The sequence below is a fragment of the Bombyx mandarina genome, chromosome 02 (genome assembly GCF_030267445.1).
Source record: "Bombyx mandarina strain Sakado chromosome 02, ASM3026744v2".
In the NCBI taxonomy this organism is placed as follows: domain Eukaryota; kingdom Metazoa; phylum Arthropoda; class Insecta; order Lepidoptera; family Bombycidae; genus Bombyx; species Bombyx mandarina.
The window spans coordinates 30907-47500 of NC_143209.1; the positions used below are offsets into that span (position 1 = coordinate 30907).

Below are 16594 nucleotides of genomic sequence, written 5' to 3' on the forward strand. Positions count from 1 at the left end.
ATAAAAGTGACCAACTTATTTTTACGCGACCTCCACCTAGAAGATACACACAAATCAAAGATATAAAATGAAATAAAAAAGTTTTTTGGACAGAAGTCGAAATAAAGTTTTTTGTAACTGTGTTTCAGATACTTGCATTTTAAATACATGACATATCTGGATGTAAGCGTGGATGCGCCGGTGGAAGGCTCCTCTAAGCTGCTCCAGACGACAGACGAGACTCCCCGGTGCTAGTGCAGCACACGAGCCACACGCAGCCTGCACGAGCTCGTCGCCGCGCGCTGGACCGGTCCAACGTTTCTTCTTTAGCTGTACAGTGGACAAGTTCTCATCTTTTGCGTTTATCTTCTATCAATAACCACTTAACCTTCTTGACCTTCAAATTGATTACACCTTAGTCCTTGGTTTTTCACAGATTGCTATAGTTTTGACTGTGTTGCTTAATTGGGCGTTCAGTTCCGCTCTATTCCTGTCTGGTAGCTTTTTGTTCAAATACGAGTAAGCTTTTGACCGGCCCCGTGTAGTGTTCTCAGGTGGGACCCAGAGCTGGGCAGGTGTGTCGTGTAATAAAAATGAAACCCGCAAAATTATAATTTGCGTAATTACTGGTGGTAGGACCTCTTGTGAGTCCGCACGGGTAGGTACCACCGGACTGCCTATTTCTGCCGTGAAGCAGTAATGCTTTTCGGTTTGAAGAGTGGGACAGCCGTTGTAACTATACTGAGACCTTAGAACTTATGTCTCAAGATGGGTGCCGCATTTACGTTGTAGATTCTATGGGCTCTAGTAACCACTTAACACCAGGTGGGCTGTGAGCTCGTCTACCCACCTAGCAATAAAAAAAAAGATGTGTTTCACTTCACTGTTATGTTTGTAGACATGCTTCATGCGCCGGTATCTATTCCATGCGTTTTCGAAGTGAAACTTCTTTAGAATCGTTGTGATTTGAAACTTGATGAAACGAAAAAATAAGTCCATAGAGACACAAACACATAAATGTATAGGATTCAGCCGGCGAGAGAACGAGATAGCATCCCCACTGTCGTCTACTGAACATTGTCCATATGTATGCTCCTGTGTAGTGAGATACTCAGTATATCTATATCTCATTTATAAGTTTCACTTCTACCGTGTGTCACTTGCACACACAGACACACTTTTTTCTTTCTCTTCGCTCTTTCTTTTGATGTGCAAGAATTTGAAGAAATGAGGTTCCTGAGCTATACGTAGTTTTCAATATGCTCCACGCGTACTGCTTTATTCGTATCTCACGATGTATTCAGTTACCTAAGCGCACAGATGCCCTGGTGTTAAGCGGTTACAAAAACCCTTCCTTGTTTACGAAGCCAGAGTTGGTAGGTATTCGTCTGTAACAAAAACAAATCAACGTCACACGTAATTCTGTATGTGTTCCTTCACAAGACGGAGTAGTGGAAACACAATTAAATTATATCGACAAGGATTTATTATTCAATTATGTGAATGATATTTCATCGTCCACAAATGACCCGCCGCCGCGCCGCGCCGCGTCACATTAGGACAAGCTACAGAGCCGACTCGTGTTTTGTGAAGATTGTAGCTTCACATACTTTCACGTTTGAATCTCTGTCTTATAAAGTCAGTTTCCTATTGCCGAATGTTGTTATTTTTTCGATTTTGAAAAGGTTTTTAAAATTAAGCTATTCCAGTCAATTATATTGTGCAAAATGTCAACTTACACGACGAACACTGTTTAAAAATATAGTTAAACAGTGGGCGTCGGACATTTGAGCGATGTGCTCTCCCTGTGATGGTGTATGGGGCCGAGACATGGACGCTCACAAAGCAAATTATAACCAAAATGCAATACGAAATCCGCAGAAGTACTGGGTTGACTGACATAGCCAAAGTGATAGCTCGGAAAAAGTGTAAGTGGGTCGGCCACAATATGTCGTCGCACTGATAGTCGGTGGGGCGCAATAGTACCTACTGGAGTGGAGACCTCGTACTGGACGTCGTAACGTGGGCAGACAGCCAACGAGCTGGACCGATGACATGAAAGTGGTTGGTAGAGACTGGATGCAAAAGGCAAGAGACCGAAGAAAATGGAGTACATTCGAAGAGACCCACTCCCAGCATCGGGTGGACACGGGTTGAAGAAGAGATAAATAGTGTATGTGATGTCATACGTGGATCGTCGCCATTCGACTTTTGCAATCGATATCTACTTACTAATCTAGATTTTGTTAATTATTTGATGCACATCAGTCGAGGCTCCGCAGCAGCGCCACTCCAGGTAGACTGCGGGCAGTTCTTAGATCTGAGTATCGCCGAGTAGAGCATTCTGTGCCCCCCACGGTAAATACCAAAAATCGTCTAATTTCTGTCACGAAGCGGTCAAACGTCCAGATTTCAATATGTCTCTCGTGCGCACGTCCCTCTTCTTTTTCTTCTTGGTCGGGGGCCGCACCTACTGCGAGCTCCAGATGTTGGGAGTGGAAAGCGGGCAGGATGATGGTATTTAGAGCCCTACGCAATAAATTACTCCTCTGCTTTCGCCCAAGCGTCCTATCCCTCCGAAGTCAGAACCCGGGCGAGATAGGAGGGAAGGCGATCGTTCGCCCGTCCCATCTCAAAAAAAAATTCTATCTATTCGTTGGCAGCCCAAGGTGTTATTCTAGCTACGCGCAGATGGTTAGGTGAGCTCACGGGCTCAACCTGAGAAAATTTGTTAACATTAGCCCTAGCAATAGCAGAGTTTCGCAGAATCTACCACTAGATCGGAAACGCGAGAAGATCCCACGAAAAAGTCAGTTGGCTATGTCTACGGGTTAGACATGCAATGTGCACCAACATTCACGCGTGAAGTGTGTCCATTTCGATGAAGCGGCACGACACGAGAACCCTCCTGTAGGTGTTTCTACTATATTTATGTATATTAGTTCATATTATTTATTAATTTACATTGTACACCTACGCAATATTTAATATTATATCATATTTAATTACGTATTCTATAACACACTCTCATACAGTACACAAATACGCTAAACAATCATACATTCACAACACTTCTCAAAATTATATTATTTACACAAGCATAGTCGGGCGTAGTTGCTAGTATGCAGCAAAGACCCCGACTATGTATAACTGCGTACGTACTGGTCGTCGCCTGCGCCACGACTCGGCCGCCGCTCGCGGCCAGTCGGGTTTGATCAACGCTACGCTAAGACTGTGTCACTCCTCGACTTACGCGTACTCTTTTGCTTTGTTACGATTTATTGCTTTCATCTATTTTGTAGTATCGTGTTTGAACTTGCTACCGCTTTATCTGTGCCTTCTGTACTCCGTAATTTCTCCTTCTTAATATTGCTATACTATCTGTGATTGGAAATAAATTGTCCATCCAATTACGGACTCGTTATTGTGCCGCCCGGCACTGGTGACCTTACCACCAACCACCAACGACAACCAAACTGGTAACTCCTACCAAACCTCCCATCGTGGCCGCCGGTAACTACATTCCCGATCCTGCGGACAGAATGGAAAGCAGTCGACGTCGCCCAAAACACGTCATCTCGGATCCTCACGATCCACTAACGGTGCTTCTAGGTACTTCAAGCACCGGTCACCGTTCTCGTCGAACCCGTCGCTTGCAACGAAGGGCTCGACGAGTAAATTAACTCTCAGACACAGCACACTGAGTTTCTCACCGGATCTTCTCAGTGGGTGGTAGATTCTGCGAAGCACGACTCTTGCTAGGGTTCGTGTTAGCAACGTCGTCAGGCTTGAGCTCCGTGAGTTCACCTACTAGTTAAGGTTACGCTGATATAGCCTCTCAAGGCTATCAGCTTAGGTAGATAAAAAAAAAGTGAAGTGTGTGCCGATGTTAGTGCAATAATTAGATTTGTTCTTTCACTCCGTGATTCACAGAGTCTGCGAAGTAATAAACACAAGTTGGCGATCTCGTGGAAACGTAAACCAATAACAAAGCCCTAACTTTACTCTCAGTTTATTTTATTTACTCGTTGTTATAACAATTAGAAGCTAAAATAACATAAATAACAAACACGTGCTCGCTCATGCATTCCGAACATCCACAAAGGGTTTGCTCAACTTTACAACTCGTCCTATGATAACAATCATCCGTATCAACTATATGTAGGTACCTACTCGCATACGAGACATCACTCCTCAGTCTGCGCTGTATTAGTTCCAGAGAAGGCGCGAGATGCCCGAAGCCAATACTACAAAAATTCACGCTAAAGCCATCGAGTTGAAATTGTATTATTGGTCATACGTAAATTACATTATGCGTCATTGATTCACATTTTAATGGCTGTTAACGTTTCCATCACGGAAATCGTATGGGTCACGATGAATTAAAACAAACATATGTCGATATATTATGATGAAAATGGTTACTTTTCCGGTCACCGTTCTCGTCGAACCCACGATGGTGGACGAGTAAATAAACCCACAGACACAGCCCACTGAGTTTCTCGCCGGATCTTCTCAGTGGGTCGCGTTTCCGATCCGATTTGAGAAAAAACAAAAAAAAAAAGCCCGCTGAGTTTGTTTCGCCGGTTCTTCTCAGGACTGTGGCTTTTTTTGGAACCGGTGGTAGAGTTAACATTGTTATATGTATTTTGACATTCAACAAGTGTGTCATACTGACATCTAACTTGAAATAAATGATTTTGAATTTGAATTTGATAGTAGATTTTGCAAAGCACGGCTCTTGCTAGGGTTTGTGTTAGCAACGTCGTCAGGTTTGCGCTCCGTGAACTCACCTACTAGTTACTACTACCTACCTACGTACCTACCTGAGTACCTACGTACCTACTCAAGTCTATCTATCAGCTTTGGTAGGAAAAAAGGTTACTTTTCCAACTATTCCATCGTGACAACGTGGTGTGACGTCAGCAGTCTTCGTATAGTGAGTCATGTTTATGTACTACCCCCGGACACACAGCAGCCGAGCGGAGCCCCGTCCAGCCGGCACGAGCGCATCCTTCATATGTGCATTGATTTAATAACACTTCGTAAGCTCACAGGTTCTTGCGGATTATTCTGTGGCGAAACAGCGTCCTGACTCGATGATTGAGGTTTGAGATAGTCGACGCATTTTAAACAGAGTCGTCGAGCAATAAATGTCGCTGACAGTAGGAATGTGCACGCAACGCAACCCGATATCGATACTTTTAACTACCTGCGCACGCGGGCTCTATGCGCCATCGTGACCTTCATTAACACTCTGACTCTGTACAGTTTCTCTATGATTACGTCGAAACAAACATTTTATCTTACAAATTAAAAACTTTTATTTTCAGATAGCGAATAATGATTCCTATTAATACTTAACATAAGTTAGCATATCGATCGCACCTATCCCGTTATCGATATGCACCTCTACAACATCTTACGCACATCACTATGTATGTAGCAGCTAGTCGTGTGTTGCTCTCAGCTCTAAAGCCATTCGATTAACTGAGCAGACTCTCAGTCTTATTAAAACTGTTATATTTGCGTAATAACTTGTGGTAGGACCTCTTGTGAGTCCGCGCGGGTAGGTACCACCGCCCTGCCTATTTCTGCCGTGAAGCAGTAATGTGTTTCGGTTCGAAGGGTGGGGCAGCCGTTGTAACTATACTGAGACCTTAGAACTTATATCTCAAGGTGGGTGGCGCATTTACGTTGTGGATGTCTATGGGCTCCAGTAACCACTTAACAGGTGGGCTGTGAGCTCGTCCAACCGTCTAAGCAATAAACAAAAAAAAAAATGTTGAGTATAGTAGTTGTGCATGGGGCGATGCGGGGCGCACGGGGGCGTGGCGGAGAGCACGGGGGACCTTAGTATCTAAATCCCAGACGTTAAGTTACACTCAACGGATCCAATCTTATAAATAAATAAATAATACGTTCAGTTTCAATGCTTTATTTACAAACATATATACAAGGGAGCAGCAGGACACGCGCGACGACTCGCAGCTCGGCGCGGCTCACGGACCGCAGGGGGGTCCGCACAGACCGTGTACGGAACAGAACATGTCTAGCGCGATAAATAAAACCTAAAACTATAAAGTAAATTACATCTATATAAAAAATAAAACAGCCAAGTTCATTATCATCTGTTTGTCAAACGATTAGTGTTGTTTGGTTCAGTTGCCGTCGAGCGGATGTGGTGGGGGCGCGGGGCGGGGCGGGGCGGGGCGGGGCGTGGCGGGGCGGGGCGGGGCGGGGCGGCACGGGGCGGGGCGGGGCGGCGCGGGGCGGAGTCAGTCGTCGTCCGAGTCCAGCTGTATGACCTCGCCGTCCGCTACCGAGTTGAGTACAGGCTTCAGCGTGGCCAGGTCGGCGGCTCCGGTCCCGAGGGGCACCGAGGAGGCAGCGGACAGCTTCCTCTTCAACATGGACATCGAGGGGACACACTGAGCGTTCATCAGGTCCACCAGTTCCTGTCGAAAGTTGAAGTGATGTGAGTGTGGACATGGCGGTGCGTGCGGGTGCATGTGCGTGCGGAGGGTACAGACCCGCAGCGGCTCGGCGCGGCGACAGTAGAGGCCGGCGCCCGCGGGCCGCACCAGGGGGTGCAGGGAGCCGTCGGTGACGTCCCAGAAGGCGGCGTCGTGGAACTCGCTGGCGACGTGCCACAGCACCGGCGGCACCACGGTGTGTACCTGCCGACAGCCACGTGTACTTTTTTTTGTATTGCTTTGATGGGTGGACGAGCTCACAGCCCACCTGGTAAGTGGTCACTGGAACCCATAAACATCTACGACGTAAATGTGTCTCCCACCTTGAGATATAAATTCGAAAATCTCAGTATAATTGCAACGGCTGCACCACCCTTCAAACCGAAACGCATTACTGCTTCACGACAGAAATAGGCGGGGTGGTGGTACCTACCCGTGCGGACTCACAAGAGGTTCTACCACCAGTTCACCGTGGAAGTCAATCGTGAACATTTGTTGAGTACGTATTTCATTAGAAAAATTGGTACCCGCCAGCGAGATTCGAACACCGGTGCATCGCTCGATACGAATGCACCGGACGTCTTATATTTGCGGAACTACTGGTGGCAGGACGTGTTGTGTGTCCACGCGGGAGGCACCGCCGTCCTGCTTGTTTCTACCGTGAAGCAGTAATGCGTTGCGATTGGGCGGACAGGCAGCTATTGTCCTGTAGAAGAGGAACTCATGTCCCAAGGTGAGTGGCGCCAGTGAAGTGTGTTGATGTCTATGGACGCACCTGCGCGTAGACGAGCGGCTTGCAGGAAATCCTGCGGTAGACCTTTTTGTTGAAGCTGACGCGGTCGGAGGCCCCGAACAGGTGCGCGGACAGCACCGCGCTCTCCGCCGGCCCCGAGTTCAGCTCCAGGCGAGACCATTCTTTCAGGCCAGTTATCGTGTAATATGCGGGATTTTTCATAAGCTGAAATGGAAACCGTGTCGTGAATGTCCCGAGTGCCACGCGATGTCAGCGATGCATTGCTCGACTCCGTCCGTTCGGACAGAGCGGCGCCCGGGGGCAACAGCAACGACTCTCGCTGTACCTCGACTCCAAGAGCATGTAGTAACGCTCATGCAACTCCAACCAGAGTCTGTAGAGACTACATACACATATACTACCCACACGTTATCTACCAATGTGCATTGTATGAGCGATAATTAGTCGTGCATTGCAGCGAGGCCGCGGGTCTAGTTGTAGTCGCTATAACCCGAGCGTGCTGCGGGCGCTGAGCTGACTCCGCGGCTGCTGACCGCCACCCGACTGCGGGCGCGGCGGGGGTCCCGGCCGGCGACCGCGCGGCATTCGTTATACGATTTTTTTAGTATGATGGATTATTGGTGGCCCGGAGGAGTTTCCAGTTTCATCAGGACTGGAGGTGGGCGAGCAAGGGTTCAGTGATGATGGAAGGGATTTGTTAATAACAGTTGTTCGAGCGCCTGCGGATGAGACCTAACAACTTACGGACAGCTGCTTCGCGAATGAATCTTCTATCGGATCGGAATCCCGACCCGCCGAGAAGATCCGTAGAGAAACTCAGTGGGCTGATTTTTTTAAGTTAGGTTGTGAACGGTCGAAGGTCACTTGAACCTTTTATATAAGAACGGTCAATTATTATTCGTTCTTTTTCGTCTTTTTGTATGTCTGTCTTTTCAGAAGTCAAAAAATGTACTGCCGTGCCGCCGGTCACGTGCCTCCTCGTTCCATTGCTTTTCGAATTATTTTCAAATATCTGTCTTAGTTTATCTATGTCTAGTCATTATAGGTTTTATGTCCTGTCAAAGAGGTTGCACACCACGACAGGTTGGACGAGTACGGTTACCGGGGTCCCTAAGCCTGCTCCTAGTGTTAGAGCTGAAGGTGTCTAATGCAAAGGTTATTGTATCTGATGGATCCGTAAGGACGTGTCTAGGGCGTCGGCGGTCACTAACTCCTGCGTGATCAGGAGTCGGGGAGTAGTCAGCGGCGGCAACGACAAGGCGATTATGACGGACACACATACTGACCCGGTCGATGGGGTCGGCGGACAGCATCACGTACCCCCTGGCCAGCAGCAGCAGCGGCTGGTCGCTCTCCGCGCACATGACGTGCAGCGAGGTGGGGTCCCGGCCCGCCAGGAAGGCGCGCGCGGGGAGGGCGCGGGTGGGCGGGGACACCACGCAGAACGTGCGGGAGGGGGTCCGCGCTGCGGGAGGACGACACTCTGCTACACTCGGTACTGGCTGAAGGGGGGGCGGGGGGAGCGAGCTTTCGGCGCGTGGTGGGTGCGCTCCGATGGGCGCGGCACGACGACGGTCCATAGACCACTTATCACTAGATGGGCCGTGAGCTCGTTCGCCCGTCTATGCAATAAATAAATAATTCTTACACAAGCCGTCGTGCGGCGCGGCGACGGGCACGAAGACGGCCCCCGCACCGCTGCTGTCCGCGGGCGCCGCCAGACTGTTGCACGATACGATTTTCGGGACGAATTCCTTGGGATCAGGAGCAACACAGTCGACAGTCGCCTGGAGGAGGCTGGATGAAGGGAGGAGGTTGGTAGAGAGGACGCGCCGCACGACGGGCCCCCGCACCCCGTGCCCGCCGCTGATCACCCTGACCGGGACGATTCTTCCATCGGTCGGTAAATGCTTTACTTTTTTGATTCCTCCTTTGTACTGTATGAGGGCGACGGGGCGAGGACCGGCCGCACCGGGGCCACCGACCGCCGCAAGGTTCCTCAGGAGCGACGCGCTGCCGGGCCCGAGGGAGGGGCCGCTGCTGACGGCCTTGTACACGCGCAGCGCGGCGGGCGCCCACCCGGCCCCGGGCACACTCCCCGCCACAACCCCGGGCACACTCCCCGGCACACCCCCGGGCACACCCCCCGGCACACCCCCGGGCACACCCCCCGGTACACCCCCCGCGCCCTCCCCCGGCCGCTCTGCCACGTCGAGGGGCTTGCGCACTTCGACGAGGAGGTCGCCGGCGCCGTCCGCGATGCCGCCGCCAAGCTCCGTGGAGTCGCTCGGTTCTGCGGGTTCAGATTTGCACCTCTCTAGCGGCGGGACCTCAATGATCAGCGTCGTCGGCTCCGCGGTGTCGTGTGATTCGTTTGCAGAAACTTTAAGAACGGAATCGAGTGGGACGGCGGGCTGGGCGGGCTGGTGGCGGGTGGGGGGCGCCGGGGGGGTCGCGAGCGGGTCCCGGCTGCTGGTGACGATGTATCTGGTGCGCGCGACGTCGATGATGTGGTTGTTGCGGTCGTGGTTGTAGTTGACCTGCCCGTCGAACCGTGCCTTCGTTTGTTTCTTCGCGATGACCTTTTGTTCCCCGAAGTAGCGAGTGTTGAGTGTCTTCTGTCTCAGCCACTCGCGGTAGTCGTCGTCCAGCGCCGGGTCGCGCGCGTCCGCTGTCAATGGCTTGTCTGTTTGTTTTCGACTAGGTTTTGGTTTTTCTGTAAATAGAACCAGTTCATATAAGATTCAGAATAAGGTTTGATTCGCTTCTATGCAAGGGGATGTGCAGGGGGACCGGCAGGGGGGACGTGCAGGAGGAGAGGGGGCTAAGTTACGTTTATATATTCTTTACTTTATATAAATTTAATGATATACATAGCGTGGTTTATTTTATGAATGAATATCTTCTATAAAGTAAATTGGCAGTAGAAATGGCAGAGACAGAGTGACTAATTAAATAAATAAGTATTAAAAAAACGTTATAGAATAATATATAGTACATATAAATGAAATGACACACGTCAGCACGCGAGACAGGCGGATAGGTGGCTGACCGCCATTGATATACAAAAACCCAAGATGCACAGTCTTATACAAAAGTAGCGCTCGAAGCTGTCCCCAAACACTCAACAATGATATTTACGTATAGTTATACTATAAACATATCTTATGCGCATTGTTTAAAGTTGTTAATACAAAGCGGTGTACAATAAGCAATCAAATTTTACGACCGAAGCTAGCCGGCAGGACAGGACATGGAGTGGAGACTAATATTTGTATATTTTTCTATTATAAGACATTGAGTTAAGTTAGTTAAATTGTGTTCTACACACATAATTATACTTTTATCTGAGCGTAAATATGTTTTTGGGTAGGACATGTGCATATCAATCTTTAAAACTTTTAAAATGCATTCTTAAGTGAAACGGTCTCTTTAATAAGTCTAGATTTTTTCTTCCTCAAGTTGTTAATGACTCTCTCCTTACTAATTACCCTTCTGCGGCATTTGTGGAGTTAATTTTTTATGTGAACTTTTCGAGGTTGAGCCAAAATTGAGCCTATACTGAGGGAAGTAGTAGGAGATTTGAATTCCTTGTTATTTCCTAAATAAAATATTGAACCTGTACGACAGACTGCAATATCACCGCCATCATCTGGTATATCTTTGTTGACTGACGATTGATGTCCATTCTCCGCATCGTATTGGGTTACGAGGAAAACTTGAATATAAAAGTTAGAAATACAATATGCAAATAAAACAACTCGTCTTATTCAATAGTTACCCGTAGTTTATACCTGATACTTAAATTACCTACGAAAATCGAAACCAACCTTCTTCTTAAATAAAAAAAAATGTGAGCCGTCACGGGACGCCTGGCAGATGTGAAAAATCCACATTATTTTGTAAAAGTAATATGCAGAAAAGAACAGATTGTGATAGGAACTAAATATGTCATAATGATAAAATAAAATATTAAGAAAAAATAATTTGTTTTCAAGTAAAACACAGGTTATGTGTACTGTAGTAAACAACACTGTATACACTACGGAGTATACACTATAGGTGTCCGAGCTCAGTGTAGCGAGAGAGATGGCTTAACGCCGGATCGAGTGGGAGAGAATCGCAGTCGATTGCGCATGGCGACGCGTCGCCACGGCATGCGTCGCCACGCCAGAAATCGGTTTTACGTGCGGCTATACATGTTTCACATCAAAAGTGTCATAAAAACAAGGCAGTCATGAAGACTGCCGACAGAAGTGAATTTTTTCAGTTTTCAATGTGACGTGTTGGGCCAGAGCGATACTCCTGTTATTAGCATGCAGTATGTCGCGAAGCTATAAGTTGTCCCCTAAGTAATCGAAATGATATTAAAATATTTACAAACTTTAAAAATGACGTCGTATGGACGACCTCTTTTCCTTCTAGAATTCGACTAAGAAATGTATTATTATAATATATTTTCTAACGTATGAATACTTTTTCAAAACTAAATACAAAAAAGTTCAAAGTGAATAAACTTATTAATTAAAAAATTAAACACAATAAAAAAAATCGACTCCATTGAATAAGAACAGGGTCGTTTGGAGTATGCGACTAAAATAAAAGACGAAATAATAGTAGTTCTTACACTGGAAAACGGGCCATTGAAATTTGCCGTATTATACTTGACCGTTGAGTGAAGTTTTTTGACAAATTAAATCAAATTCACACACTGCTTCCTTTAATTAGTCATAAAAACAACAAAAACAAATTAACAAACTCTTTTACTTACCGAATATACGATATACCATACTTTTTTAACGTTTTTTGTCGTAATATTTTTACAATTTCTCAACGAACATTTCGACATTTTTAACGAGCGCAGAGACGCGTCCGACGCGAGACTATTTGAAATGGGCGCACAATTTTAAATGGTGCGCTCATTTTATTTGGACGTTTTTGAGACGCTGAGTGTGTATCTTGGGTTTTGTAATACATCAATGCTGACCGCAGGCATTCCTGTGGTCATCTTTTGTTAGAACGAATTGAACTTTAAATGGAGTAGTTTGAACGGTATCTATGAAGCCAAAAACAATACCAATAACTCTGTACTCACTGTTCTCTTCGACGAGAAGCGCCTTATCCTGAAACAAACATTACGTTATTATATCTATGGTAATTAATGCGGGGAATTATGGCAGTGCGTGTCGGCGTGCGTACCGCGGGCGCGTTCCCCGGCGCGTCCCCCCCCGGCGCGTCCTCCCCCGGCGCGTCCCCCCGCGGCGCGCGCGCGTCCCCCCGCAGCACGAGCGCGCGCAGGTAGCGGCGCGCGTGCTCGAGGTCGCGTGCCAGGTCGGCCTCGCTGCGCTCCAGCAGGTGGCGGCAGCAGCAGGCGCAGGCGCGCAGGTGGGTCTCGTGGCTGCAACACACGGACGGACACGCGTGCCAGCTGCCCCCCGGCGGCGGCACGCGGGGGGCGCGGGGAGCGCGGCGGGTACATACTCGTGCATGTTGACGAAGCCGGCCTGCTTGCCGGCTCGGTGCGCGACGCGGCGCCGGGCGTCGTTCATCACCTTGTGGCGGCGCGCCAGGCAACAGAACGTGTTCTTCGTCGGGGCCTTGTTCGTCTGTAAGCAGCGCGTGAGTCGTGAGACAGGTGTGCCGCGCGGTGCAGCAGCGGGGAGGGGAGGGGAGGGGGGGAGGTCACTCACGGCCACGCTGTTGAGGATCCCCTCCAGCTCGTCCGGTGGCAGCACGCGGCGCAGGTCCCGCTGCTGGTCTGCACAGAGACACCGGGACCCTCGTCAGTAGCGTAATCACTTCTCTAATCAAAACTTCAATTTAAAAAGTTCAATTTAAATAAAGTATAATTTAGTTGTAGAAATCGAAAAGCTTGATTGATTGGATGTTTACTAATGGTAGCTGTTCCAATTGACTCTAAAATGAGCTTTCCACGGCGTCTCTACTGATGTCCATGAACAGCGGCAACCATTATCACGAGGTGGCTTGCCCTACCAGTCCGAGTCCCGGGGCCCGACTGTACCGGGCCGGCCCGCGCGCCCCGTGCAGCGAGGGTCCCACACGCCGCCCCCTGCTGCAGCCCTCGCTCTCTACTTGCGCGGATACATACAAGTTACGGGTGTTGTATTTTGACAGATAAGAAATCATAATATTCTTAGGGGCTGGGACGAATACAAACACATACACATAGACCCCCCCCTCCCCCCGCTACTTACTCCTTTGCCTGACGACCTGCAGCGGCGTGTCCTCGTCGTCACTGCTGATCTGTCGTCAACAAACGGACCAGTTTTACAAACATTATTTTAGCACCAGCCTAAGCTCCACCGCCCGTACACCATGCAGCCATTGACATTACTACTTTTGACGCCTCTATTACAAGCACGTCTATCAAATTCCACAATTATTGGCCGACAACCGGAGAAAAAATATAATACTTTACAGATGATGTTTTCATTTTAATTTTGTCCACGCGGGTAGGTACCACCACCCTGCCGTGAAGCAGTAATGCGTTTCCCTTTGAAGGATGGGGCAGCCGTTGTAACTATACTTGAGACCTTAGAAATTATATCTCAAGGTGGATGACGCATTTAGGTTGTAGATGTCTATGGGCTCCACTAACCACATAACACCAGGTGGGCTGTGAGCTCGTCCACCCATCTAAGCAATAAAAAAAAAGCGACGCGGGACTGGACATCACTAGGTCCACGTTACTTCAGCTCCAAAGGACCCGCGGTGCATGCTCATGTCCACATGTGGCTCCATAAGTACGCGCAAGTCGAGTTTTCATCTATTTGGATCACATTAGAAAAATTAAAGAAACTTGCAATGTGAAATAGATTATTTTGTACAATTGTATGATGATGTTAATTAAACCTTGGTTCAGCAAATGCGCAATGTCCCAGACGATATCCCTAAGAAGTCATAGTCGCCGTTTAGTTGTCTAGTGCCGGTATAGTTCATCGCAGCTTCCTACCAAACGGAGCCAGTAGTACTGCGAGTGTGTCGTGTTGCTGCTGCCCCGGCACCGCACAGCAGACCACCTCTAGGCTACAGGCGCTAGAGCTGGAAGCGTTGCGTCATCCACCACCAGACCTTGTGCAACTTCTTGACACGACAGATAGGGGAGGACAGATAGGTAGGACATATCTATGCTGATAGCTTGAGAGGTTATTTCAGCTTCTCCTTGACGTGTAGATGAGCTCACGGGGCTCAAACCGGGAGTGTTGCTAACACTGGCCCTAGCAAGAGCAGTGCTTCGCAGAATCTACTGCCGGATCGGAAACGCGACCCACTGAGAAGATCCGGCGAGAAACTCAGTGGACTGAGTTAATTTAATCGTCAAGCCCTTGGTCGCAAGCGACGGGCTCGACGAGGACGGTGCCCGGTGCTGGTGGTGGCGCGCGCGAGCTGCCTCCACAGTTTACACTAACATAAAATACCTGTAAAACATCAGCAGTATTCTTTATGCCTTGAAGGTCCAAGTTCGTCTTCTTGGCGACCCTCATCAGATCGTCCTCGTCGGGCTGCATGCTCCTGAGGATCTCGTCTCGAGTGAGTTCGCCGAAGTTCTCTCCCTCGTCGGAAAGATGTTCGCCTTGGAGTCCACTTATTAAGTTTTTATCCCAAGCCATGGACTGGGCCGCACTACTCGCTTGCCTCTTCAAAACACTGTCGCCGTGTCCCCTGAAGGTCTCCCCCGGGGGGGCGGACCCCGGGGGGCGGCGCGCGGGCGGCTCCAGCTCCCCGGGGTCCACGTCGCGCAGGCGGATGCTGCCCCGCCTGCTGCAGCGCCTCCAGAACTGCGTCGCGGCCAGGTCGACCAGCGCCACCGACGTCGCCAGGAACAGCTTACGCTCTGAAATTATTTACACGTCGCTAATGATCAAGCAATTAGCAGCGGGTGGCTTTAAGATGACCCCGTCAACAGTGCGATTTAAGTCCTCATTTTTGTTTGTAAAATTCTGAAATCTATTTATTAAAAAGTTAAGTTTCGATGCCTACAGAGCCGATGGGGGGGGGGGCTGAACACAGGCGGGGGGGGGGGGCTGCACACAGGCGGGGGGGGGCGGCCCCGACTTCAGACACGTGTAATGTCTGTAAAATATAACTTGAATTACCCATGCTCCGCGAGGCAAGGCCCCGCGCGTCCCCGGCGGGGGAGCGCCCGCGGGCAGCGCCGCCCGGTGCACTGCCGCCCTCGAGCAGCTCGTCCTTCGCTTGCAGTTCGCAGATTCCTCCCAGTTCCTTGTTTTCTGTTCGTTCATCTGATTCGTTCTTTACATTTGATTCATTCCATTTTTCTATTTTATTCTTTTGGTCGTCTTTAATATTTTCTTTTAGTTCAGTATTTTCGACAAATTGATTAATTTCATCCAGTTTAGGTTTTTTTGTAGGCGGCTCGTCGCTCGGTTCATCATGCACAAGACTGACGGGATATATGTTTGGACACACATTATCGCGACCGCAGTCCCCGCCGGGGTCCGCCGGGTGGGGCGCGCCGGGGTCCACCGGAGTGGGCGCGCCGGGGTCCACCGGGGTGGGCGCGCCGGGGTCCACCGGAGTGGGCGCGCCGGGGTCCACCGGGGTGGGCGCGCCGGGGTCCGGCGAGGAGTCCTCGTCTTCGTCGTCGCTTTCGAAGATGACAGTGGTCTGCACGCGGTCGGGGTCCAGACCCTCCAGCGCCTCGAGACCGGCGACCTCACACCCGGACTGCGACATGTTCTGCAGCTGCTCGTTAATGTCGAAGGAGATCTGTTTGTACACTTGTATACTTTGCTTCTTCATTTGGGCTCCGAACTGTTCAGGATCTGTATCGGCAGCCCCGCCGGGCCCGGTGGAGCTGTCCGGTGCGGGGTGCTCCGCCCCGGGCGGGGCGGGGGGCGGCGGCGTCGCGGCGCGGTCCTCCTCGATGACCAGCCGGGGCTCGTCGTCCTCATCGTCTACTTCTACTGTCTCTATCTCTTTCTCAATTATTATTAAATCGTCCTCGTTGTCTGAAATAAATATAGATAGATATAAAAAACAAATCAGAATGTAGTTATCAGTGCAGCGGTCCGACCCGCAGTTCACAGAGCGAGCCCGGGGCGCGGACAAGTCTCGTCCGCGCTGTGCTTACATGCTAAAGCTCACCTGAGAACTGTTGTGGAACTTTCGTCGATCGTTCGGTCTCTGCAGGTACTTCTGTATCCGCGGCGGGCGCACTCGCGCGGTGTGCCTGCGGAATAGAAGTTCGTGAGCAGAAGCTTGACCGGCGCGCGCCGCTGCGGACCCATCGCGTTTCAGTTTCAAGAACAGGGTAGGTTTTTGTGATGAAATAAGTATTGCATCTAAGTATAAATCTTCATCGGCCCCATCGTTCAGCTGGATAGAGGAAGCTATGGCACTC

The 16594-nt window shown here is 49.5% G+C and overlaps 1 protein-coding gene across 1 annotated transcript in view; it reads right to left on the minus strand.

Annotated features, from left to right (window-relative positions):
- Window positions 1-5901: 5901 nt before the first annotated feature.
- LOC114250277 (uncharacterized) overlaps window positions 5902-16594 on the minus strand; it is a 50716-nt gene continuing 40023 nt past the window's right edge. Inside the window, exons 12-23 of the mRNA XM_089734481.1 lie at window positions 16339-16423; window positions 15327-16202; window positions 14649-15064; window positions 13425-13473; window positions 12900-12967; window positions 12691-12815; window positions 12409-12607; window positions 12305-12332; window positions 8858-9925; window positions 8496-8674; window positions 7231-7413; window positions 5902-6659 (exon numbers count right to left, since the gene is read on the minus strand). Of these exons, the coding sequence (XP_089590607.1) occupies window positions 6258-6659; window positions 7231-7413; window positions 8496-8674; window positions 8858-9925; window positions 12305-12332; window positions 12409-12607; window positions 12691-12815; window positions 12900-12967; window positions 13425-13473; window positions 14649-15064; window positions 15327-16202; window positions 16339-16423 (3678 nt within the window). The 3' untranslated portion in view covers window positions 5902-6257. The remainder of the gene's footprint in view (window positions 6660-7230; window positions 7414-8495; window positions 8675-8857; window positions 9926-12304; window positions 12333-12408; window positions 12608-12690; window positions 12816-12899; window positions 12968-13424; window positions 13474-14648; window positions 15065-15326; window positions 16203-16338; window positions 16424-16594) is intronic.